Genomic DNA, 26,365 nt, shown 5'->3' on the forward strand with positions numbered 1-26,365 from the left:
AATGTAGCCAAAAATAAATAGATAGAACAAATAAATAAAATTATTTTAAAAAATTCCCCCTAATTTTTGTGTTGCAGTGAATCTCTCCCTTATGTCTGCTAGTATTTATGCCTGTTCCTCCTCCCTACCCCCCGATCCTGGCCCTCAGGCAATGTTGCAGTAAGCATCCTGGTACATATATCCTTATGACTGATTCTTTAATTTCTTTTGAATAGATTTCCAAACATGGGATTTATGAATTAAATGTTATCTTTATATGTACCTTAATAAATAATTGTTTTTAAAAGGTTTTTTTTGTCACTCACACTCCAACCAACATAGTTAGCACCTGAGATCTATATCTATTCTGCCTTGTTTTTTCTGCATTTAGATGTTATTTTTATTAATTTTTCCTAATATGATTGATGAAAATTGGTTTCTCCTTATTTGCAGTTGCATTCTTCTAAACTACTACTGGAGTTGAACATCATGTCTTTTTTGACCAATGACACTTGCTTTCTCTTTTTTTGATTTACTTAACTATGTACTTAGTCTGTATTTATATTGAGTATGGAACCCTTTGTATGTGATATAAACTACCATCTTGTCTGTCATTTTAGAGGCAAATATTAATTCTCATGTATTTTTTTTTAACTTTTAAAATTCTATTTCTTGCCATCTGAAAATCTTTATGTTTTATGTAATCAAACATGTTTATCTTTTCTCATATTGCCTCTGAATTTCCTTATCTTACCTAAGGCAATAAATATCATTTATACTATTTAGAATAAGAAAAAAATGAGATGTGTGGAAGTAAGAACATATGAAAATGAATTTCTTCGAGTTAATTTCAATGAAGAAAAAAGCCTGGAGATGTGGTAGTATTATTAATTTGAGTCAAAGATGAACAAAGCCATACACTAATTATATTTTTACTGCCATCAGTAATATACTGTTTCACTGGGGAGAAGTGCAGTATGAATACAAACTCAGACACTTATCAGTATTTAAATTTTAATCAATAGTATACTATTGCAATAGGGAAAAGTCCAGTGTGAATTGTAGAAATCAGCTTTGATTTGTACATAGATGATCTCATGTTTTAAAAGGAGAATGAGGGGATGGAAGTTGGGGAATTAGCACGGGCCTGGTAGAGTTAGGGAAGTGAAAGATTACAAAAATTGAGAAGCAGCCATTAGGCAAGTGAAATCACTTTGCTTTCGTTAGCTGTTCCTTATCAAATTTAGTCTCCTGTCCTTCCACTAAGACTAGAAGATAGGGGCTCTCTATCTTCATTTGTTACCTGGAACCAATACTAAATTTTTTTGGCAGCCTTGAGTTTTTCTCAAATAGGCACTTTAAGGGAAGCCAGGCTCATTCTTACAAGGAAGTGTTTAGTTCTTGTGTGACTTGCATCTTGTTCCATTAACGCCTCCATTTCTGTTTCTACTGTGTTCCACTGGCTGTTCCACAAACATGCCAGGCTTTTCCCTTGCTTAGAAAGGTCTTTCTTTCCTTAGCTCACTTTCTCACTTACTGCAAGTATTAGTCACTCAGTTGTTTCTGACATTTTGTGACCCCGTGGACTGTAGCCCATCAGGCTCCTCTGTCCATGGAATTCTCCAGGCAAGAGTCCTGGAGTGGGTAGCCGTTTACTTTTGATCAAATGCCATTCTGCTCAGTGAAGCCTTGTCTGACCACTCTAAAATCGCAAGCCACTCCCCGTTTCTCTTTCCCCACACGACATCACTTGCATGTTTATTCTAGCTGTCATCGGTCTCCTTCCACTAGAATGTCTGTGTCGTTATAGTTAATATTTTTTAAAAACACTATTTTGTTCACTGGTTTTTCTCAAGTACCTGGAACACTGCCTGCCACTTGGAAGGAACTCAATAAATGTCCAATAAATGAATCCTTTTTTTGTAGTGGATTTTCTACTTCCTTTCTCCAAGTTTAACCTTTCTTTTTATCCAACTTGTTTTCCTTCCATCCATACTATTCTTCATGGTCATGTACTAGTTTTTTTCTTTTCTTTTCCTTTTTTTTTTTGGCTGGGAGGGGTATTTTAATTACAGAAATGGAATCATATAATACCCATCACTCAGCAGCTTTTCTCACCTAACAATACTAGGACGATATAAATCCTACAATGTTTTTAATGCTTGCATAATGTTCTATTATTTGAGGTCAATACATTATTTTTATTCATGTCTGTCACGATGTTTCCACTCCTTTCACTTTATCCTATCCCTGGGCTCCCCCGTTTTTCCTTTTAAGATCGCCTGCAGAAGGGAATGGCAATGAACTCCAGTATTCTTGCCTGCAGAATCCCATGGACAGAGGAGCCTGGCAGGCTACAGCCCATGAAGTCGCAAAGAGTCGGACACGACTGAGCGACCGTCACTGTCACTGTCAGTACCATTTACGCATCCATCCCATATCCAGCAGTTCCGAACCTAGTAATCACTCAGTCAAGTATTGCACCACTGATCTGTTTTTGGCAGCGATTAGCTGTGCCCATTGTTTGAGCGAGAGCGATTGTAGGGACAGAAGAGGGCACAGCTGAAGAAATTAAAAGCTGGGGTGAGCCTCCTCTGGGGCCTTTGGTATCTCCCTGAAGCAGGGTGAGTTTCGGGGGATGGGGCAGGGCCGCCTTGGAGTACCCAGACCATCTGGTTGGGAACTCCAGGAGGGAAGTGTGCCCCTGGGGGGTCAGGGTCCTGCGCTGAGGAGTCCGGGTAGGGTGGGAGCGGACCTGGGCGGGGCTTGGAGGGGTGAGGCCAGCCAGGGGGCGGGGCGGACGGAGGGCGCAGACTCAAATGCGGGTGGCAGCCTGGCGCTCCAGTCCGACCGCAACGCTTGGAAAGTCATGGAACCCGCAGCTCCTGGGCTCGCGTGCTCGACTCTGCGGCTGTGGCTGGGGCTGTTGCTGCTGTGCAGCTGGTGGTACCCTGGGAGCGCCGAGCCGCGGGCCCCGCCGGAGAAGATCGGTAGGCGAGGAAGAGGCGGCGCGCTGCGGAAGTGGCGAGAGTGCGCCCGGCGCCGGGAGGTCACTACCAGCTGCTGCAGGCCGGGCGCCCGCTGGGTCGCACGGAACCAGCCCGTTGCGAATGTGGTGCTCTTCCCGGTTCGCGCCTCCGAACCGCTTTCAGTGCCCCAGGGAACGCCCTTTCTCGGGCGTGGAGACATGCCCACTTGAGAAATGGGCAGTGGAGGTGGGGGCGACCCAGACCAGTCCGTAGGCGGGCGCCCGGCGTCCCTGCAGCCCCTGTCTCTGGGGCCTGGGACTCCAAGGAAGCAAAGGCCCCTCTCGCGGCCTTCCCTTGCTGCCCTTGTTCGGAGGCCGGTCCTCTGGCTGCTCGGGGAGCGGCTGGCCAGTTCCGCTCTGCAGATGAGAGGCACACGCCGGCACAACACGCCTAGCAGCGCAAGCAGGCTGACCGCGTGTGCTTCCGGTGATGGGCTGCTGCGGTACCCCTCCGCCGTCTGCTTTGTTGAAGTCGGCCGGCTTGCAGAGGCCGCCGGCTTGCACAAGTACTTTACCTAGGACAACTACCCAGCGGAAACAGTCACTCTTTTAGTTTGATTCGTTTTGGTAGTTTGCTCCCTGTTTATTTTGTTTTGCTTTTTTGTTGTTGTTCTTTATTTTTATTCCTTTTTAACCCGTTTTCTTTGGGATCATTAAGCTATTAACGGGACAGAACAAATTAGGCAAAAATGGCGGCCACTTTATTTAAAATGCGTGCTGTAAAGGCCCCACCTCCTCTGTTCCCTTGCATTGGGCACAAAGGAGCGTGTGCGGGCCCCTTGGTGCCTCCGCTACGAACTGTGAGAGGCTTGGGGCATCTGGCTGGGGGGAAAAAAATGTAACAGTCTACTTCTACTGTTGTCTGGGGGCAGTGTCTGTCCAGATTTAGAGTTCCTTCTGTCTGCAACTGTCCCTTGCCTCCACCTCCCCATGCTTCCCTAAATTGTCGGTTGTTGATTTACGGCCTTTAAAAAACAAACATGCGAAGCTGGTAAGAGAAAAAACCCTGTTCCCTTTTATCCCCACCATAGCGGTTATCGGAGCTGGAATTGGTGGCACTTCAGCAGCCTATTATCTGCGGCAGAAATTTGGGAAAGATGTGAAGATTGACGTGTTCGAAAAAGGAAAGATTGGAGGCCGTCTGGCCACCTTGAATGTGCAGGGGCAAGAATTTGAGTCAGGAGGTTCTGTCATCCATCCTTTAAACCTGCACATGAAGCGTTTTGTCAAGGATCTGGGTATGTAATTTGGTCTGAGAGCAAAGCAGACTTCAAAGTGCATGGATATTATCAGATAGGGAACTGAAACTTTTCTGCCTTATTAATTGTTTTTTACAGTGAAGCTGGTAAAACTGCTTTCCTCACTTTCCTGCTAGCAAATTGGCACTGCCTTAGGAGCTGCTCTGTTGTAATGGGACACTACAGTATATCTTCAGTTATCTGGAATTACAGCCATGGGGCGTGGGTTGGGGATGGTTGCTGCTGTTGATTCTTATATATTCTGGATTTGTGTTAAAGAATCAAAGAGTGGTTTGAGTTAGCAAAACCTAGCATGCTCATTTTACAGCTGGGGAAATGAGGCCCAGAGAGTTGAGGTGTCTGACTTAAGGTCACTCAGCTGTAGGGGCAAACATGTGCCTGGAACTTGGGACATCTGACCAGCAGAGGCATTGGACAGGTTGTGGGGGAAGCCTGGGGGGCCTCTGCAGGCTCCCTCCTCAGGGAATATTGTGTAATTTTGGCCTCCTTCCAGTTACGAGAAGTATTGAGTTAGGCAGAATAGGATTTGCACAGGAATGGAAATCCTATTTTCCATAGCTGCTTTCCACATTTCCTGTGGATGCTTCCAGGGCCTCTTTGCTCCACGAGGGCAAGTGTGTGCCAGGAGCAATTTATGCTGCAAAAGTCATGTCTGACATTTCTGATTTTAAGATGAATTCAGCTGTCTTTTGGCTTTTTCTTTTGCCTTTTTTAGTCTTTTGAGACTAAATATAGCCAGTTTCTAATTTTGATATAGCTGCATGATCATCCAACCTGTCTTTAAGGAAATCTGCTTTTGGACAGTGTGATGAACTGAACTGAACTGAAGTCTAGAGTATCACACACTGTTCTAAAGATAGAGCTCTGTTAACATGTTTCCTGAGAACTGGGGGAAGCCCAGATTCGCTCATTTCAGGGTGTCCCCCATAGCTTCAGATTACCTTCCCTCATTTGATCAGTACAGAAACCATTGACTTAGTTACCCTTTCTTTGTTTTTGCAGGTCTCTCTGCTGTTCAGAGCCCTAGTGGCCTAGTGGGGGTGTATAATGGAGAGACTCTGGTATATGAGGAGAGCAGCTGGTTTATAATTAACATGATTAAACTAATTTGGCACTATGGATTTCAGTCCCTCCGAATGCACATGTGGGTCGAGGATATATTAGACAAGTTTATGAGGTAATTTTTTCTCTTCCATTTAACCTAAGACCTTTTATTAAATAATCTGTAGGAATCACAGTTTTTTGGAACAGTTCTCTACCTAACCACAAAGCCTGTTCTATTTGTAAGGTCGTTAGGAAAAATGTTTTGTATATGATATGCAGGGCTTTTATCCACTTGGAACGTGAAAGGGTCATTTATTTTTGCTTCTGAAAACATATTTTGCAAATGCTTATTTAATGGTGTCAGACACTTTTAAATACCCTACACATACTAACTCCTTGATGTCTTCCGACAGCTCTCTGATGTGGGTACTGTTACTAGCTGCTTTTTGTAGGTTACTGGAAGGAGGAGGCATGGAGAGGCTTTAGGCATGCAAGTCCGCCTGCCTAGTAACTGGTGGAGCTGGAGTTCTGACCCAGGCAGTCTGGCTTCAGAGTTCTCCTCTTAATCTCTGAACTGTTTCAGTGTTGTGTGTAGATGGATGAGGTGATACGTACAAGAGCTTGTAGAAAACTTACATGAGCTTTATTTAACTGTGACATGATGTTTCAGTGAGCCAGCAGCCTGAAATAGCATATCAGTTCTGTGCCCCAAGAATTTAAATTAAGGTATTATATTCCCACACTGTCCTGCATAGTGAGAATATAGGTGCCTCTTTTCCTTCTCTTTGTTTTTCAGTATTTCCAAAAAGTTCTTTTGGTAAGTAAGAAAAATAACATAAAATAACCAGTCTAGAGCCTTCCCTGGTGGACTAGTGGTTAAGACTCCACACTTCCAATGCTGGGGGCGCACATTTGATCCCTGGTTGGGGAACTAGGATGCCACATGCTATACGGCTCAGCCAAGAGAATATTAAAAGGAAAACCATTCTGACTTGGAAAACTATAGCTTATTTTAAAAAAAATCTTTTTATTTTGTATTGGGGTATAGCCGTTTAACAATGTTGTGATAGTTTCAGGTAGACAGCGAAGAGACTCAACTGTACATGTACATGTATGATATAAACAATTTTTTTTTTAAGGTTTTTGGCGTGTGCTAACTTTTATGCTGGTTTACAGTTTTAGATCTTGGAGAAATTCAGCTTGTAAGAGTTGAATAGGCTAAATATATATTCTAGTTTCTGTAACTTGTAGTAGTTGGAGATTTCTTTCTTTTTAAGCATCGTTCTGAGGTCAATTCCTTGGACATCTTTCCAGTTACTGGAAAGGTCAGCTATAGTGCAGGTTGTTCTAAAGTAATCATTCGTTAACCAAATATTGAGTGCTTAGTATGTACCAGGCAGTATTCTCGGTCTTGAAGAGGTAGAACCTAGAACATACACCTGCCCTTAAAGAATATATATACTAGCAGAGAGACAAGCAGTTCACTAGGAAAACGTATAGAGTTTGTGTAGAGCCAGTCACTTTTTAGAGAAAGGTGGCATGTCGCTGCATCCTCAACAGGAAAAGCAAGTTCACATGGCCTGAGATACAGCCTCGCCTGCATGAATCAGTTTTCTTGACATGTAGAGAACTGCCCTTTGAGAAATTAAGAAATCACTTTTGAAGTGAATTTAGTGTATTACAGAACTGTGAAAAAGGCCCAAGGAGGGGATACATAGATTATACTATTTTTTAAAAATGTGAAGGGTGGGATAAGGGGGTGGGAGGGAGGTTCAAAAGGGATGGGATTTATGTATATATACTTAGAGCTGATTCACATTGTTGTACAGCAGAAACCAACACAACATTGTAAACCAGTTATCCTCTGAATTAAAAAAAAATTATTTTATTGAAGTATAGTGATTTACAATGTTGTGTTAATTTTTGCTGTACAGCGAAATGGTTTATTAATACATATATACATTCTTTTCTAATATTCTTTTCCATTATGACTTATCACAAGATTTTACATATAGTGGGGTTTCCTGGTGGCTTAGATAGTAAAGAATCTATCTTCCTGGGTTGGGAAGATCCCCAGGAGAAGGGAATGACAACCTCTAGTATTCTTGTCTGGAGAATCCCATGGGCAGAGGAGCCTGGCAGGCTACAGTCCGTGGCGTCACAAAGAGTCAGACACAACTGAGTGACTAAGCACATACACATACATTGCATATAGTTCCCTGAATATTATACTATTTTTGATTTATAAAACAATTCCAAAGCATGGAATTACGCCCTCCCCCACCACCCTGCCATGTATCTTTGATACTTGATTATAGAGTGCTGACTGTTACATCGTTTAAAGGGCCACACATTTCTGTTCCTTTCTATAAGAACATGCAGATCTTATTTTGATAATTTTATCATATCCATCATACCCTGTTGGACAAAGGGCAAGTATTGAGCCATCATGTGCCAGTTGCTAAATAGTGAAATACTGCTGATCTTACGAAACAGCTTCTGCCTGCATGTTTCTCTTCCCCAGGAATCTTTTTCCTTGCCCTCAGCAGGGAGTCTCGACTCTCGACTCAGTTCCAGGGATATAATCAGTCTGCTTTCTGTTTAATGCTGTTGTTGTTGTTCAGCCACTAAGTCATTTCCGACTATTTGCAACCCCATGAACTGCTGCATGCCAGGCTTCCCTGTCCTTCACTATTACCCAGAGTTTGCTCAGACTCATGTCTGTTGAGTCAGTGATGCCACTGAACCATCTCTCCTCTGTCGCCCCTTTTCCTCTTGCCCTCAATCCAGTTGTTAAATGCTTGTAGTAGCACCTATGTCACAAAAACCAGGATTAGGAGCCACAGAGGTTGCCAAAGAGGAGTCAGGAACCGTGAATTCCCTTACATTTCCCTTACATTTCATTTTAAATTTTATCTACTGTTTTCAACTCCACGGTTTGTTTTTATTTTCTATTATTTATTTCTGTTTATTATCAGTCTATGTTTGTTCTAATCTACATTTGTTTGTGGCCAAGAGGTGTGGCATGCAGGATCTTAGTTCCATAACCAGGGATCGAACCTGTGTCCCCTACATTGGGAACCCAGAGTATTAACCACTGGACCACCAGGGAAGTCCCTATCTATGTTGTTTTCATATGTGCTTTAGTTCTTTAGATGTGGCTTCCTTTACTTCTTTGAGCATATTTGTAGTTGCTGATTTAAAGTCATTGTCTGGCAGGTCCAGTGTCTGGGTTTTCTTTCTTTTGGGGGGGGGGTTTCTTAGGGAGGATTTCTGTTTATTTTTGTTGTAAACTGGACATTTAAAATAATATTGAATAGTAACTCTGGATATCAGAAATCCACGCACCCTGCGGTTTGTTACTGTTGCTGTGTGTTTATTAGTGACTCTCGAACTAATTCTGTGAAGTCGGTATTCTTTGTCATGTTTGACTACTCAAGTGTGTGTGTGTGAGGATTGCTTGCAGTGCTCTGGCAGGTGATTTATAGCTCTAGCCTTTACTTCTGGCTTGCTCAAAGCCTCAAGGTCAGCCGAAGGTGACAGACGAGGGCCTTCTCAGGTCTCTCCTGGGCATGTGACAGTCTTGTACATGGGCATGGCCTTCTAAGTCCCTAGAAACGAATTGGGGTTTTTCATTCCCCAGTATTTTTTAAATCTTCTGATAAGCCTCTTGTTAGCCCCACTTGGTATCACATACTCAGGCAACAAAAGTTTTTGACAGATGTGCTCAGGGTGGGCTGTTTGTATCAGTTCAGTTCAGTCGCTCAGTCGTGTCCGAATCTTTGCGACCCCATGAATCGCAGCACACCAGGCCTCCTTGTCCATCACCATCTCCCGGAGTTCACTCAGACTCAAGTTCATCAAGTCAGTGATGCCATCCAGCCATCTCATCCTGGGTCATCCCCTTCTCCTCCTGCCCCCAATCCCTCCTAGCATCAGAGTCTTTTCCAATGAGTCAACTCTTCGCATGAGGTGGCCAAAGTACTGGAGTTTCAGCTTTAGCATCATTCCTTCCAAAGAAATCCCAGGGCTGATCTTCAGAATGGATTGGTTGGATCTCCTTGCAGTCAAGGGACCCTCAAGAGTCTTCTCCAACACCACAGTTCAAAAGCATCAATTCTTTGGTGCTCTGCCTTCTTCACAGTCCAACTCTCACATCCATACATGACCACAGGAAAAACCATAGCCTTGACTAGACGGACCTTAGTCGGCAAAGTAATGTCTCTGCTTTTGAATATGCTCTCTAGGTTGGTCATAATCTAGGTTGGTCATAACTTTTCTTCCAAGGAGTAAGCGTCTTGTTAATTTCATGGCTGCAGTCACCATCTGCAGTGATTTTGGAGCCCCCCAAAATAAAAGTCTGACACTGTTTCCACTGTTTCCCCATCTATTTCCCATGAAGTGATGGGACCAGATACCATGATCTTCATTTTCTGAATGTTCAGCTTTAAGCCAACTGTTTCGCTTTCCTCTTTCACTTTCATCAAGAGGCTTTTGAGTTCCTCTTCACTTTCTGCCATAAGAGTGGTGTCATCTGTATATCTGAGGTTATTGATATTTCTCCCGGCAATCTTGATTCCAGCTTGTGTTTCTTCCAGTCCAGCGTTTCTCATGATGCACTCTGGATATAAGTTAAATAAGCAGGGTGACAATATACAGCCTTGACATACTCTTTTTCCTATTTGGAACCAGTCTGTTGTTCCATGTCCAGTTTGTATAGAGTGAGGTAAAAAAAGACAAGCCCTAATCTAAAAAGAAAAGGTTTCCCAGTGGTAAAGAATCCTCCTGCCGATGCAGGAGACACAGTTTCGCTCCCTGGTTCAGAAAGATTCCCTGGAGAAGGAAATGGCAACCCATTGCAGTACTCTAGCTGGAATAATCCCATGGACAGGAGAGCCTGATGGGTTATAGTCCATAGGGTCTCAAAGAGTTGGACACGACTGAGCATGCACACATAAACAGTCTAAAAAATACAGCAAACTAGTGGCTATAACAAAAAAGAAGCAGACTCACAGATACAGAGAACAAATACAGATATAGAGAACAAACTAGTGGTTACCAGTGGTGAGGGGGGAAGGACAATGTTGGGGTGGGGGCATAGAAAGTATAAAGTATTGGGTGTAAGATAGGCTGCAGGATGTATTGTGCAACATGGGGAATGTATTGTACTTGGAATTGTCAGTTGCTCAGTCATGTCCAACTCTTTGCAACCCATGGACTGCAGCACGCTAGGCTTCCCCATCCTTCACTATCTCCAGGAGTTTGCTCAAACTCATGTCCATTGAGTCAATAATGTCACCCAGCCATCTCATCCTCTGTCGTCTGCTTCTCCTCCTGCCTTTAGTCTTTCCCAGCATCAGGGTCTTTTCCACTGAGTCAGCTCTTCGCATCAGGTGGCCAAAGTATTTGAGCTTCAGCTTCAGCATCAATCCTTCCAAAGAATACTCCGGGTTGATTTCCTTTTTCTGGACTGGTTGGATCTCCTTGCAGTCCAAGGGACTCTCAGGAGTCTTTTCCAGCACCACAGTTCGAAAGCATCAGTTCTTTGGCACTCAGTCTTCTTTATGGTCCAACCCTCCCATCCGTACGTGACTACCCGAAAAATCATAGCTTTGACTCTGTGGACCTTTGTTGGCAAAGTGGTGTCTCTGCTTTTTAATATGCTAAGTTTTTCATAGCTTTTCTTCCAAGGAGAGAGCATGTTGTAGTTTTATGGCTGCAGTCACCATCTGCAGTGATTTTGGAGCCCAAATTAATAGTCTGTCACTGTTTCCATTGTTTCCCCATCAATTTGCCATGTGATGGGACTGGATGCCATGATCTTAGTTTTTTGAATGTTTTAGGCCAGCTTTTTCACTCTCTCTTTCACCTTCCTCTAGAGGCTCTTTAGTTCCTCTTCACTTTCTGCCATTAAGGTGGTGTCCTCTGCATATCTGAGGTTACTGATACTTCTGGCAGTCTTGATTCCAGCTTTAACTTCATCCAGCCCAGCATTTCACATGATGTACTGTGTATATAAGTTAAATAAAGAGAGTGACAGTTACAGCCTTGATGAACTCCTTTCCCAATTTTGTAAATGGAGTATATCCTTTAAAAATTTTAATCAAAAAAGAACAAGTCCTGATAAGGCAAATAGTGGCGCTTCTCTGACAATGGGAATTTGGGGATGCTCTAAACGTGTCTTATCGCCTCTGTGGCTGACAGCTTGCTGGTTTCACAGGTATTGTGGTTGCAAGGCTGCTGATTTTGAAGGCAACCTTGTTGCTAGCAAGATGGGAATGAGCTTAGGGACAGTTCAAATACCACAGGGCTCATTTGTTCTTACAGTCAGCCATCTAAATATTCCTGGGATTTTAGCAAGTGTTTGGTTTATTTCCAGAGTTCCAAAAAAGTTGATGTTGACAGTGTTTGCCAGTGTTCTCATTGCTTTTATGTAAGGGGCAGATTTTTCTAAGGTCCTTACTCCATTTTGGAAGTCCTTCATCCCACCTCCACTACTTTTTTCTGTCTGTGCCTCCTCCTGCTCTCCTGGATCTCTCTGCTTCTCTGCCAGCTCCAAGTGTTTCCAATCTTTTGGTTTACTTTTCTCCTTGATAAAAAAACCTGTCTGCCGGTATAGGAGATGTAAGAGACACGGGTTCGATCCCTGGGCCAGGAAGATCCCCTGGAGTAGGGCACAGCAACCCACTCCATTACTCTTGCCTGGAGAATCCCCCCAGCCTGGAGAGGAGCCTGAAAGATTACAGGCCATAGGATCCCAAAGAGTCAGATCCAACTGAAGCAATTTAGCACAGACTGTTACGTAAGTTGCTTGTGTTTATTTTATTGCCTGTTGTCCCGTCTAAAACAAAAGTTCTGTTACGGCAGCAATTTTTCTTTCTGTGTTGTATTGACCTCTGTATCCTCAGCATCTAGAACAGTGTCTGGCTCAAACTGATGCTCCACATTCTAATACATAACAAATATAAAAAAATTATATAAAAAGAAACTAGAGGCAGATAAATCAGTTATTCATGTTAGTAGTTTGAATATAAATGGAGAAGGCAATGGCAACCCACTCCAGTACTCTTGCCTGGCAAATCCCATGGACGGAGGAGCCTCGTAGGCTGCAGTCCGTGGGGTTGCTAGGAGTCGGACATGACTGAGCGATTTCACTTTCATGCATTGGAGAAGGAAATGGCAACCCGCTCCAGTGTTCTTGCCTGGAGAATCCCAGGGACCGGGGAGCCTGGTGGGCTGCCATCTATGGGGTCCCACAGAGTCGACATGACTGAAGCGACTTAGTAGCAGCAGCAGCAGCAGTTTGAATATAAAGCTTCACTTAAGATCAGGGAGATGAGAAGTAACAGGAGAGATGTTAGGAAGATTGGTAAGCTTCCCTTCTTAAGTGGGTGAAGGAGAAAGGAGAAATGAAATGTTTAAATTTAAAACTAAATGAACTGAGGATGATGTGTAGGATGTTAGGAGTAACCATTGTTTTGGTTGGAATTGAGGGTAGGAGGAGAGGATCAAGCCTAGTGGAAAGGTAAAGTTTAATTTTAGACATGTCTAAGTGTGCTGGAAGATGAATGAGAACAAGACATACCCACTTTTTGAAAGGTGATCCCAATTACCATATTCATGCAGAAGAGTGAATTCAAAGGACAGTGGACTTCCTCCAGAGGAGACAGGGAAAGGGAGGCCAGGAGCCTCTGGGATACCTGGGGAAGACGCATCTCACAGGATTGGTAGGGACTCGTCTGAAGGAAGCAGGATGCTCTTTTCCTTCTTTGTGTGTACCCTCTCCACTATTTGGTGTTTAATGGCCATTTCTCTTCTATTCAAAAGGATCTACCGCTACCAGTCTCATGACTATGCCTTCAGTAGCGTAGAAAAGTTACTGCATTCCCTAGGAGGGGACGACTATCTTGGATTATTTAACCGGTCACTTCTTGAAACCTTGCAGAAAGCAGGCTTCTCTGAGAAGTTCCTTGATGAAATTATTACTCCCGTCATGAGGGTAAATTATGGCCAAACCACAAACATCAATGGCTTTGTAGGTAAGTTAGGGCTTGGAATAGTTAACGGACATTAGTTGACAGTGTGGTTTACCTGATGCTTTGGTGGCTCCTTACTTTAGGCCATGATTTGGAGATGACTACCTTCCTTTGTGAAACCTCAGACACAATGAAAATGTTGGCAAAATTGTGCATGTGTAGATGAGCATTTTTATGGGAACAGAGTCTTTGGATTTTATTAGTTGAATGGTCCTCACCTGGGGGAAACTTTGCTCTGAGGGTCATTTGGCAGTGTCTAGAGTTGGAGCCGGATGCAGCTACTTGGGAGGGGAGAGTGGGTAGAGGGCCCCTTACAGAGTCAGAATTAACATGTTTTGTCCTGCCGCCGACAGGGGCAGTGTCAATGTCCGGTACTGATCCTGGCCTTTGGGCAGTAAAAGGTGGCAATAAACTTGTTTGCTCAAGGCTCCTTCAGGCTTCCAGAAGCAATCTTGTATCAGGCTTAGTAATGTCCATAGAGGAGAAAACGAGGACCAAGCAGACAGGTAAGCTTGAACTCCTATTTTATTGTTCCTAATTTCCCCTGCAGAAAATAATTGCTCAGGGAGAAAAACCTGTTTCTCCATCTCTCACTCAGTTCCAGATGAAATTTTAAATTGGAGGTTAGGTGTTGTGTGTCATGTGGAAATAGATACACATGTGCTCAAGCACAGTGGCATGACTTTTTGGATTTAAAAAAGAATTTCATCCTCAAAAGTAAACATTTCGTATTTTGTACCTGTTGACAGGTTTTATTTCCATTCCAAGTAGAAAATTGGCCTCAGTGTAATACAAATGCAGGGGCCAGTTATCTTAAGGGATAAAACTTGTTTAAGTCCTTAGAATTATGGAGAAACTATTAAGGTATAGAATTATTTTTAGAAGGTATAACATATAGTATGTTAGAAACACTTAAAAAAAAATGCTTATTTCCTTTAGGAAATCCCTCAAAGGTGTATGAAGTGGTCTACCAAACTGGATCTGAGACCCATTCAGACTTCTATGACATCGTCCTGGTGGCCACTCCATTGAATCGGAAAATGTCCAATATAAATTTTCTCAACTTCGATCCTCCAATTGAGGAATTCCATCAACACTACGAACCTTTAGTGACAACTTTAATTAAAGGGGAGTTGAATTCCACTGTCTTTAGCTCTAGAGCCTTAAATGAGTTTCATCTTGGTACAGTCTTAACCACTGATAATCCAAATTTATTCATTAATAGCATTGGGCTTGTGTCCCCTGTAGAAGAAGACAGTAATCCTCAGCCAAAAGCAGATATAGCACACGTCTGGAAGATCTTTTCTGCAGCACCACTTACTAAAGAACAAATTTTAAAGCTCTTTGTGTCCTACGATTATGCTGTGAAGCAGTCATGGCTTGCATACCCTCATTACACGCCTCCAGAGAAGTGCCCCTCCATCATACTCCATGATCGACTTTATTACCTCAACGGCATAGAGTTTGCAGCAAGTGCCATGGAAATGAGTGCCATTGCAGGCTACAATGCTGCTCTCCTCGCCTATCACCGCTGGAATGGGAACACACACATGATTGACCAAGAGGACTTATATGAGAGACTTAAAACGGAACTATGAAATACCACTCTCTCCTTTATCCCCCTCCTGGTTCCAAATGGAATATCACTGGCAAAAAAAAAAAGAACATAGTCTGAACAGAGATGATTTTGAATCAGATATTTCACCATTATCATTTAACAAAATAATCCCAGTGAGTCGTGAGAAACGCAAGGTTCTAATTAAGCATGAAGGTAAAATTATTGCATCTTCAAAAGTGAACTCTTTCTTGAATATCCCTCAGCAGCATTTCCCACACTTGTCTGATCATAAGAATCACCTGGAGTTTGTAAGACATATGAATTCTCTAGCTCCTCTGGAGGTTCTGATTTAATAGGTCTGGGATGGGGCCCTGGATTTTGAACAAAACTTTAAAGCATATTAAGCTGAGCCCTTGAGGAAGACTTACCTTTTAGTTCAGGACTAGTTCATCTGCGCTTCACGGTTGGATGTGATCTTCATTCAGGTAAAATTACCATGGGAACTGGTATCTTATGCCTGGCTTTAGTAACTTACATTTTGCAAAGGACATATGCCCATGCTTGAAGCCTTGACTTTCAGAATGTTCTTTTGATTGCTTCTGTCTCTGTTTCATTAGGGGTGAAGTTCAGAAGTCTTAGCGTAGTATAAGGATGTCACACAAAAATCTCAAGTAAAATGAAAAGCAAGTATAGGCTATTGATTTAAGAAATTTCTTAAATTTGTCTTCTATTATCAAACCCTCACCTGAGGAGCTTTGAAAAATGGTGATAGAGCCCCACAACAGAGGTTGGTTTAATGGACTGAGGATAGGACCTCAGCTTTTCGTAGCTTTTTAAGAGTTCCTAATGTACAACTGCTTCCCTGGTGGCTCAGAGGTTAAAGCATCTGCCTGCAATGTGGGAGACCTGGGTTTGATCCCTGGGTCGGGAAGATCCCCTGGAGAAGGACATGGCAACCCACTGCAGTATTCTTGCCTGGAGAATCCCATGGACGGAAGAGCCTGGTGGGCTATAGTCCACGGGGTCGCAGAGTCGGACAACTGGGGTTTAGAGTCACTTAAGGAGGGGTTTATGATGTTTTCAAAAGGTTTTTAGTGCCTTAAAAGTCCCAAGAAACCCAGTCTATTATCAAAGCAAATCCATGTTGCGAAGGATTTCTCTCGGTGAGAACTCTAGTAGTCTTGGTAGTAGGAAGCATCGAGTCTCACAGCAGAGGCAACTTAGATGACTCTAGAGCCTCTGGCACTAGAATATATTCAGTGACCTCACTTGATGAGATCCAGTTTGTGTTCAAACTGTTAAATGCTTCTGAAGGTACTGTAGCATTTTGATTGAGAAATAGGTTGTTGAAATCTTGTTTTGAGGTGGTGTTTCAGCTATACATTGCAATCACCTGTAGGACTGCTTCCTGAATGATTCCAGGATGTAGCCAAGAGACCCGGTTCTCCACCTGTACAAAGATCATGAGTGTTCTTATAGTCACTGGAAAGGACAAAACAAGTAAAAACTTGTGAATTCTAAAAGTAACTGAACTGCAACCAAGTTAACATATATTGTCTTTTTAAAAAAGTCCTCCTCCGGATTATAGCAGTTGGTCCTTTTAGCAAAAAACATGGATTCTTAAAGTGATTTATTCTCTACAATTGTGAATATTAATATGTTGATAAAACTGCCAAGATATTTGATGTAGAGGCAGGAATTTATGGTTTGTCAGTTTTTTACTATTTTCATTCTTAAGTATGTTAAGAGGCATTCCTACTTTTTTCCTTTTGTGGTTTTAAAGAAGACAGTATGTAGAGTATAGCACTGTTGTGTATATGCTAAAAGTGGGTGAATTCTAGTGGAATAATCTCTAACATCTGCAGACTTGTTTTGCAATGGCAAATATTTTTACAACACCGGTTTTAAATACTGCTGTTGTATCAAACCCAACTCTAATTGTTTTCCAGTGAGGCATCTGAAGTTGTTAAAGAGCAAAAAGGTTATCCATATAGTAAGCATATTAATTTTAATGCAACTAACAGAATTCAAAAAGGTTTAATTGGAAGGACCTGTCAGGGCCCACTATCCCAGGAGGCTACTCAAGTGAAATTTTTACAGAAGAGACTGGTAAAGATTATGCATAGGCTGAAGGAAGGCCAAGTCTTGCTCCAGTGTTACTGGAAGGCTTATTAAAACATGGCTGGCCTCACCCCTAGAATGTTGCAGTAGGTGTGGAGTAGCATACGAAAGATTGCATTTCTGTTATGTTCCTACGTGATGCTGCCGGTTAGGAGCCACACTTAGAAACTCTACCAGTTCTAAAATTCAACTTTAAGTGGTTGCAATGTTAGGGAAGGTTTAAAGGGGAAAATGGAAAAATAAAAATGTATGGCCTTCACATCAACTCTAGTTTGATCCCTCTAGCTGTATTTTTTCTGTAAACATTTCTTATAAATAGGGAATACCATTTTACATACTTGTTTATAAGTACCTCACATAATGTGTATATCCCACTCTCTAGTTTTAAATGATTCATGATTTGTAGGCTTTCTATCAGATTGCAAAAACAAACTTAAGCATTTGCTTGATAGATTTTTTTAAAGTTAGGTTTATGATCCATGGCTGTGATATTCTCTTACTGGAGTTTGCACCGTAAAATTTACAAACTAGGTGAGTATATTATGGGCAGCATTATCACCATCTTCTACCCCACAAAGAACCACAATGCACTGGAATGGTTTCCTCTGGACTTGTATTTCTACTCTTGCATTCAAATTTTTTTCCCACTTATGTTCAAAATAAAACAATGACATTACTTTTTGTGTTTTACTTCTGTTGTACTATATGGTTGACCCTTAAAACACTGTGGGGGTTATGGATGCTGACCCTCTGAGCAGTCAGCTCTCTGCAATATGCAGTTTCTCTATTCAGTATGGAATCCGTGGGTTCAACCATGGATGGTATGGTATTTACTATTTACTATTGGAAAAACCAGTACATAAGTGGACCTGCACAGTTTAACCCATGTTGTTTGAGTGAAACTGTACTTGGAATGTAGATGTATGTGAAAAAAATCAGAGTCTGTCCAAGTTATTGCAACAACTTTGAAGATTCCAGTTAAAATGTTTTAGAAGAAACCCATTCAGGTTTGCAGCTTCTTTAACTTTGTTCAGTAGTAAAAGATATGGGAAAAGGGCATCTTGCCAATGGTTCATATTTAATAAGATTTTTCTATTTTAATGCATTAAAAACCTGAGCTAATCAGTCTCAACCAATAACAGGTCATGACAGAAAAAATCAGAATAAGAGCAGATATTCTAAGTTGAGAACAGCTAAGAAAGCATTTTTGGCTATTACAAAAGTTTATTTAACAAAAAAGTTCAGTAAGAAAATGTACACAACCCAATTTTTCTGGCCGTAAAATGTGGAGAGGGGACACATGGAAGCGTTCACTTCTCTGGTGAGCACGGCCACTGTTCATACTCGTTCCAAGGCTTCTAACATGATGATGCTATTTCCTCGTATTACCTAAGAACAAATGAATTTGAAAAGAACACAATTCGTTCAATAGATGTATCAGTGTTGATTTAAAGAATTTTCATCAACTCGTCAATGGTTTTATTAAATGTCAGTTTGTGAGGCTTTTTTTTCCCCCTAGTCAATGTGTGTGAGTGCTTAGATGCTCAGTTGTGACTGACTCTCTGTGACCCTATGGGTTATAACCCACCAGGTTCCTCTGTCCATGGGATTTTCCAGGCAAGAATACTGGAGCGAGTTGCCATTTCCTACTCCTGGGGATCTTCTATAAAAGAAGGTAAGTCAGGATACTCATGAAGCATAGGTGAAATGGCTGGTAAAATGGGATAAAAAAGTCAAACTGGAAGGGGATTGTGAAAATAAGGAGCCCTGTGGACTGTAGGTAATGCAACCATAAATCAGTTCAATAGAGCCAGACAGGTGAAAGGACAGGATGGAGGCATCCTGAGTGAGATTTGGGGCTTTGCTAGTAGCTCAGCTGGTAAAGAATCCACCTGCAATGCAGAAGACCCTGGTTCCATTCCTGGGTCAGGAAGATCTGCAGGAGAAGGGATAAGCTACCCACTCCAGTATTCATGGACTTCCTTGGTGGCTCAGCTGGTAAAGAATCCGCCTACAATGTGGGAGACCTGGGCTCAACCCCTGAGTTGGGAACATCCCCCAGAGAAGGGAATGTCTACCCACTCCATGGACTGTATAGTTCATGGGGTCACAAAGAGTCGGACACGACTGAGTGACTTTCACTGAGTAAGATTTAAAGTGGAGCTATGCTGGGAGGCAGCTGGCATAAAAATAGCTATAACTTGTTCCTTTCTCTTCTCATTCTACTTGCTTTATTTATTACACACACTGTTATATACTGTCTTCCTCACTCAAGTGTCATTTCTGGGAGGGCAAGGACTTGCTTGGTGCACCTACTCAGTGCCTAAAGCAGTGGTAGGCTCACAAAAGGCTCAATTAAGTAAACAGATGACCTGCATCTGATTACTGCAGGTGACAGACTGGGCAGGACCATGACAGGTGGGAAAGTGTTGGGGAGCCTGGCAGAGACAAACAGCAATGATTATGGTGAGAAAGTGGCAAAGAATTAAAGAGCTGCACTGAAAATGACAATGGAGACTGAAAGAAGCTACAGACTCTCACTCTTCTTAACAAATTAGGGAAAGAAATGAAGAAACCTGAACAACATGATTCCTAGTTTTCAAAGTTTTAAACTGCTGGCTTATTTGCAACAGAAGATGAACATGATTTCTCACCAATCAAAACTTAAAAACCAAGTAGCGTTCTTCCTAGTTCCTTCCTAAACCTGTCCATTTGTGACACTTTCCCCACAAGTGGAGGGTGAAGAGAAGTTATTTCAGATAACTAAGATTTTCAGATCTGTGGGCTTTTTCTTTTTGGCATCATTAAAAAAAAAAAAACCCGCCACTTTCCTCAATGTTTTCTAAAATGGTATCACATACTTCTTTGCCTTCTCACATAAGACACAGGAATTAAGGCTCGTCTTGAACACCTCTGCTTCACAGGGCTCTTCCTCTTTTCCCACTGTGTTGGATGCCCCATATTCCAGATCAAACTGGAACCATCAGGTCCAGAATTCCATACTGCTCCTTGGATTGGGCTTGAGTACTAAGTTTTGGCAAAGTGTTGCCCAGGCCTTTTCATGAAGCGGCACAACTGTCTAATAAAGAATACAAACCTAAATTGGAGCTACAGAAGCACAAAGCCAGTGATAACTCCTGAAACACACAGCAACAAAAACTACACAATTTTTACTATATTCTTGGGGGAACCTTGGAGTGGAATCTTAAGGAAATAAGACAGAGGTGAGGCTACTGACTACTCTGGTTATACTGCTGCTGCTGCTGCTGCTAAGTCGCTTCAGTCGTGTCTGACTCTGTGCGACCCCATAGATGGCAGCCTACCAGGTTCCACCCCTGGGATTCTCCAGGCAAGAACACTGGAGTGGGTTGCCATTTCCTTCTCCAATGTATGAAAGTGAAAAGTGAAAGTGAAGTCACTCAGTCGTGTCCGACTCTTTGCGACCCCATGGACTGCAGCCTTCCAGGCTCCTCTGTCCATGGGATTTTCCAGGCAAGAGTACTGGAGTGGGGTGCCATTGCCTTCTCCAGGTTATACTGCAGTAGAGGCTAATTGAGACATCATTAGGTAATTATCCACCTGACAGATCGTGTATTAAGTAATTTCTTAAAAAATATATATATATATATTTTTTTATTTATTTGGTTGCACCAGGTCTTAGTTGTGACTTTTGGGATCTAGTTCCCTGACCAGGGATTGAGCCCGGGCCCCACTCTTTGGGAGCAGAGTCTGAGCCAGTGGATTGAAAAAATAGTAACTAGTTTCCCTTCTTTCCCTTAGAAAAACCATTCTTGCATTTTCTTTAGGCTGTTTTTTAATTAAAGAAAATTGATATATTCTTATTTCATTTTCAAAGTGTTAACTCAGCCATAAGAATTAGCACCAACATTTTAGTCACAGAACATGTATCAGAGATGGAAGAACAGACTGTCTATCACAGTAAGTTGGAGCTCACTATTTGAATGACTTGTGATGGCACTGCTTTTAACCAATTTCCATGTAAGGAAAATTAACCCCATCAAAATAAGGGGGAAATTTATAAGAAACATTTAATACCTTCACTAATAAAAATTCTGAAAAGTGCCACACATTCTCAAAAGTTATTTTTTCAAATTAGAACTTTAAATGTCAATTCCCTTTTTCTTTTTTTTGCGAATCTGTTGATGTATGAACCAAAACCCTAATCTACCCTCTATCAGAACGAAGATTTCCTAATCTGTAAAAGGAAGGGTTAGGGGGAAATCTTAGGGTATTTTTAAAACTCTCTTTTGTAAGAAAATGCTAATGATTTGCCAGACTTGTATTCATTTTCAACACAATCTCAAGGGGACTGTATCTGAAAAGAAGGTCCATCTACATGAAATGTGTGCAAGAGGCCAGGGAGACTCATATCTAGGGACTCCATGTTGTTTTTCAAACCCTGACTGATTTGCTTTTCAAAATGCAATAATGGAAATATACTTGAAACAGGCAATAACACAAGCCTTGGAAAGGGTGATTAACCTTCTGAGAATGCATAAACATTGAAGTTTGAAAAGTAGTAATCCTCAGCACATATTAAAATTACACAAGATCTTGTAACAGCACACACAAACACAAATAGCTCCCTTAGAGATAGTTTCAATTGCTGTGAGGTGGACTCAGCATAATTTTTATTTACTTGCTTAAAACAAAAACAAAAACTCTTCATTGAATAATTGATTGTAAAAGCTCTGGATCAACAGTTAATCTCTGGCTTACATTAGAATCACCTGGGGAACTTGAAAACCCTCTACACTACGGCTCTAAAGAAGGGACTTCCCTGGGGGCTCAGATGGTAAAGCATCTGCCTACAATGCAGGAGACCTGGTGGTTCAACCCCTGGGTCAGGAAGATTCCCTGGAGAAGGAAATGGCAATTCACTCCAGTAATCCTGCCTGGAAAATCCCATGGATGGAGGAGCCTGGCAGGCTACAGTCCGTGGGGTCACAAAGAGTTGGACATGACTGAGTGACTTCACTATGGCTCTAATGAGGGAACAGTATGGGCCTCATTATAGAATAAAACACAAAAATAATTCCAACAGCTATTTCAAGTCCAAGGACCTCAGTGGATTCTGTGTAAGATTCAGATCTAACCTACAGGTAACTGGGGTATTACCACAGTTGAATAACCTCCCTAAATTAAACTAAAAGGGGGTTGGAATAGCTAATCTTGCCTGTAATTTGCCTAACTTCAGTTTAATCCAAGGGCTGGATAGAAGGGATGCTAATGTTTAATCCAAAAGAAAAATGAAATCTCTGAGAGAGATCTTTATTTGTACTTACCACCATTCCAATATTGTTCTGTTGCCCACTAGTTGCCATCTCCACACATTCATCTATCACAAGATTCATAAAGGGATCAAATCCCCGCAATATTCCTTGGACATGTCTGCCACCATTTAATTTCACTATGTAAAAGGAAAAAGGAATTTAATAAAGCTGACCATTAATTATCAACTAAACTATTCATTAAAAATAAAGTGAGAGAAAACTCTGATATATCTTTACTATATGCCAAGCACTGGGCTAAACATTTTACATTTACCTCCACATTTAAACTTACAGGAATCCTATAAAGTAGAGTCATCCTGACTTTTTATGAAGCAACTGAATTATAATATTTTTAAGTAACTGATTCAAGATTACACAGTTACTGTAGGGTAACACTGGAATTCAAACTGAAGGCTGCTTGTTTCTAAAGCCATGGTCTTAACCCTTACATATTTCGAGTTCTGTATTTATTCCTTATCTGTTCTTTGTTTAAAGGAAAAAAGGTTAAGTTTTCAAATATAAAATAGAAAATCCTGTAATTTTTATCAAAGTGGGAGAAGGCTTATATGAAGTAAATCTGAAATACTGTGAAACTTACTAAATATCAGAAAATAAGAAAATAAAGCTGTCTAGTTAGAATTCTGATAAACTTGCTTGCTTAATGGATGTGAATTAGAGATCTATATGCTTTGAATTTTTATAAAGTTTCTCAAAACATTATTAATAATAATAAAATATACGACCAAAGCAGATGTAAAAACTAATTTAATATTCAAAAAACACCCTGAAAATAAAAAACCAAAAAGACTTACATGATAACTTCTTGTCCATAAATCTGAAAAAGCAAAAGGGGTAAAGATTATATAACTAATTTTAGATATTGTCAGTATAATCTGCTAAATTTATGTAATAGGAATAATGAAGTTTAGAAAATTAAAAGCTTTGCACTGCTGTAAAGGATGAGAATGATGGGCTACCTCAGCTAGTACTTATACTAACTGAGCAATGTAACTTGTGAAGGGGAAGACAGTAAAGAATGGAATGAGTTTAGAACATATTAATGTACATTAAATTGAGTCTCTATATTGACGTGAACTACAGTAACATTGTTGTTGTTTAATACTGACCTAATTTTCAACAACAGGATTTACAGGCTTAACAGAAAAACAAAGATTTGGTTATATTTTTGGTTATTTCCAAAACCAAAGTTGTGAAGAAACCAGAAGGTAATCAAACCATACCCAATCCAACAGGTATTTTATTCTATATTTGAGACAGTAAGTAGTGTTGTTTATTTAGTGTTAAACATCAATCTTAAGTGTTCAGGATATTCTTCAACACATAAGTTCACTTTGGCAAAATACATATTTTGAAGTTAAATAATTTGAATTAAACAATAAAATTCTATATCAGCAGCATGGAATAATATGAATACATGTAGTCAAACCAGTTTTTTATCTCTTCCAGGTACAGGCTAAAAAATATGAATCTTCATTCAATTTTAATGTATATCATGGGAGAATTCAAAGATAAATAAGACAAAGGGCCAGACAGAAGTTGTAAGAAGACAGACGTTTTTGCAATTACATGGACTGTAGCCTGCCAGCCTCCTCTGTCCATAGGATTTTCCAGGCAAGAATACTGGAGTGGGTTGCCATGCTCTCCTCCAGCGGATCTTTCTAACTCGGGTATCGAACCCAACTCTCTTATGTCTCCTGCATTGGCAGGCAAGTTCTTTACCACTAGCGCCACCTGGCAAGCCCATAAATTACATAACATATAAGTTAATAATTACCACCATTTAATAGATGGGCAACTGAAGCTCAGAAAGTTTAAATAAAATTTTGTAAGTCACACAGCAATGAAAAAGTCTGATAAAATCAAATGGTCAGTTTGGCTGGAGAACACAGTATTCAACTATTAATGTGTGTAGAATCTGGTGCCTGGATTTCAGATGGAGGGCCCTGAATGCTGGGTTAAGAAGTCGGCACTCTGTTATGTAGACAGCAATAAGTTACTGCAGCAGAACCAGCTGAGGGCAAGACAACTGTGGCGTGTGTAAGTTAAATCATCATGCTATACATCTTAAACTTACACAGTGCTGTATGTCAATTATATCTCAAGAAAACTGGAAGGAAAAAAACAAAAAGAGTCATCCATTTTTAAGAGCACTAGGAAGAATCTGGTTGGGCCAGGGTATCTCCACCTCAGCATACTGACACTTGGGGCCAGATACTTCTGTTGTTGAGTGATGTCCAGTGCACTATAGAACATTTGGCAGCAACCCTGGCCATCACCTACTAGATTCTGGCAGAACCAGACTCCCATTCCTGCAGTTAAGAACCACCGAGTCATGCTAAACTAGGAGAAGGGTATACACTTGTTAAAGACGGTATCTGTGAGAAATGTAAAGGAAGAAAAATACTAACAACCATTGTGGAGGTCAACCTGACAGGATTTCACAACTCATAAAATCTAGAAAAGCAGAGAAAGGGGTTAAAACCAGTTTCATCTTCTGAAATCCTCAAATAATGTCTTAATCAAAAGGAAGTCTTACAAGTAGAGAATGGTCCTTTGTTAAAAAATAATTTCACCAGTTCATGATGAATTCAGAAGACATTTTAAGATTTTACCAGCTCACTAATTGCAATTTCTCTTTTTCTTAATGTCAGGCTTATGACTTCATAATTGTCTTAATTAACAGACTAAAATATACACGGAGATTTTACACAAAATATGGCTTCAATACAAATGTGCATTTAAATGCAAAATCATTAAATATGAACTTTCCCTTAAGTCTGACTTCTTTATGGGGCAAGCATAAATTAACTGTCTACACAAGGCAGACCAGGTGGCTGCCTCAGAAACTGACTCCTGGATCAATTTTCCACCCTTGCTGCTAGCCAACTAATAAATGCAGAATTCTGGCATTACATAGTACAAAGACGACAGAGAAGTTACTCAGGAAACATGGAACTTGCTAAGTTCAGCCAAGAGTGTTTCAGGACGCTAAAACTTTAAATTGGGTGTTACCTACAGTAGGAATAACCTACTTGGAGTCGATTTTACTGGGTTCAACCGCATTCCCCCACACACAACCTAAAGCCTTCTCTAATTAGAAACATGAATATTCTCACACAGCTCTGTTAACAGAGTAGATATCACACGACTTTCAAGCTTAACCTACGAACAAGAAATCAAGAAAAAGGAATATAATTTCTAAGTTAAAGCTCAAAGAAACAGCTACAAATACTGTTTAAGATTAAGGTGGCTTTTGATTCCTCAGATACTATCAAACACCCATCTCCCTGGTTCCTTTATAGAATCACTCTCCAGCCACATTATCGGACACATGCTGCTACTCAAGATGTTCAACCAAGTGTGGCATTCGAGACCTTCAAGTAACGAGGGAAAGGGTCCGGGAGACAGAGCTGGGAGCTCGGGCATGGGAAGTCAGCAGATGGTGGCGCCCTGTTGGCTTTGGTAACCGTATCCACCCGGCCGAAATATTACTTTTGCGGGGGTCTCAGGCCCCGAAGCGCGCCACACTGGCCAGGATCTCGGCGTCCGCGGCCCAGAATACGCACTCCAGGCACACTCCTGGGAGGACCTAAGGAACTCGAGGCACACAAGCAAGCGGCCATTTGGGCGCGGGCCCCACGCATACTTACTTCTTCAACTCGGGAGGGTGAGCTTTGCTCATGATGTCTACTCTGCGAGATCAAAGAAGCCTCCAAACGGAATTCGAGCGGCCCTCACGCTCCAGCGGCAGGCCCGGGGCTTGGCGTCTGACGTCACTGATCCCGTTAACCAATTGATGGTCGGTCGCTTTCCCGCTTTACCTCGCGATACTTAGGGAAAGCCTGCGTTTGTCGATCAGTCCCAAGCTTCCGGTTGTGTAGCTAGTGATTGGCTAGGATGGAGGGCCTTCATAAACTCCCGTTCATTCCCTTCTGTGGCCTTTCCAGATGGCGCTGCTGCTTCTGCTGCTGCTAAGTCGCTTCAGTCGTGTCCGACTCTGTGCGACCCCATATACGGCAGCCCAC

The 26,365-nt window shown here is 41.5% G+C and overlaps 2 protein-coding genes and 1 long non-coding RNA gene across 4 annotated transcripts; 1 reads left to right on the forward strand and 2 right to left on the reverse strand.

Annotated features, from left to right (window-relative positions):
* Nucleotides 1-2,777: 2,777 nt before the first annotated feature.
* On the forward strand, nucleotides 2,778-17,597 carry PCYOX1 (prenylcysteine oxidase 1). The gene is made up of 6 exons (XM_040224138.1): nucleotides 2,778-2,969; nucleotides 4,039-4,245; nucleotides 5,269-5,443; nucleotides 13,138-13,349; nucleotides 13,700-13,852; nucleotides 14,286-17,597. The coding sequence occupies exons 1-6, from the start codon at nucleotides 2,849-2,851 to the stop codon at nucleotides 14,942-14,944; spliced, it is 1,527 nt and encodes a 508-aa protein (XP_040080072.1). The 5' UTR covers nucleotides 2,778-2,848; the 3' UTR covers nucleotides 14,945-17,597.
* Nucleotides 10,605-26,163, reverse strand: SNRPG (small nuclear ribonucleoprotein polypeptide G). 2 transcript variants are annotated; one of them, XM_040224140.1, is made up of 5 exons: nucleotides 25,991-26,121; nucleotides 23,132-23,154; nucleotides 22,332-22,456; nucleotides 18,361-18,414; nucleotides 10,605-10,617 (listed from the first exon to the last, which is right to left on the reverse strand). In XM_040224140.1, the coding sequence occupies exons 1-4, from the start codon at nucleotides 26,020-26,022 to the stop codon at nucleotides 18,364-18,366; spliced, it is 231 nt and encodes a 76-aa protein (XP_040080074.1). In that variant the 5' UTR covers nucleotides 26,023-26,121; the 3' UTR covers nucleotides 10,605-10,617; nucleotides 18,361-18,363. The 2 variants fall into 2 exon arrangements, with proteins under 2 accessions (XP_040080074.1, XP_040080073.1); XM_040224139.1 differs by lacking the exon at nucleotides 10,605-10,617 and having other exon boundaries at nucleotides 17,486-18,414; nucleotides 25,991-26,163.
* On the reverse strand, nucleotides 19,837-21,831 carry LOC120851395. Its single transcript, XR_005718317.1, has 3 exons — nucleotides 21,015-21,831; nucleotides 20,563-20,975; nucleotides 19,837-20,276 (listed from the first exon to the last, which is right to left on the reverse strand). It is a non-coding gene; the product is annotated as an uncharacterized LOC120851395 (long non-coding RNA).
* Nucleotides 26,164-26,365: the final 202 nt, after the last annotated feature.

This window comes from Oryx dammah, unplaced genomic scaffold (genome assembly GCF_014754425.2).
Source record: "Oryx dammah isolate SB20612 unplaced genomic scaffold, SCBI_Odam_1.1 HiC_scaffold_25, whole genome shotgun sequence".
Classification (NCBI taxonomy): domain Eukaryota; kingdom Metazoa; phylum Chordata; class Mammalia; order Artiodactyla; family Bovidae; genus Oryx; species Oryx dammah.

What these genes read in the sequence shown, in the direction of transcription:
- SNRPG (XM_040224140.1), bottom strand. Translation starts at nt 26,022, where the DNA reads ATGAGCAAAGCTCACCCTCCCGAGTTGAAGAA. An exon ending in CACCCTCCCGAGTTGAAGAA is followed by an intron (nt 23,155 to 25,990) that starts GTAAGTATGCGT and finishes TTGCTTTTTCAG; the next exon opens with ATTTATGGACAAGAAGTTAT. An exon ending in AGAACAATATTGGAATGGTG is followed by an intron (nt 18,415 to 22,331) that starts GTAAGTACAAAT and finishes ATTTGTTCTTAG; the next exon opens with GTAATACGAGGAAATAGCAT.
- PCYOX1 (XM_040224138.1), top strand. Translation starts at nt 2,849, where the DNA reads ATGGAACCCGCAGCTCCTGGGCTCGCGTGCTCGACTCTGCGGCTGTGG. An exon ending in GCGTTTTGTCAAGGATCTGG is followed by an intron (nt 4,246 to 5,268) that starts GTATGTAATTTG and finishes TTGTTTTTGCAG; the next exon opens with GTCTCTCTGCTGTTCAGAGC. An exon ending in ATATTAGACAAGTTTATGAG is followed by an intron (nt 5,444 to 13,137) that starts GTAATTTTTTCT and finishes TCTATTCAAAAG; the next exon opens with GATCTACCGCTACCAGTCTC.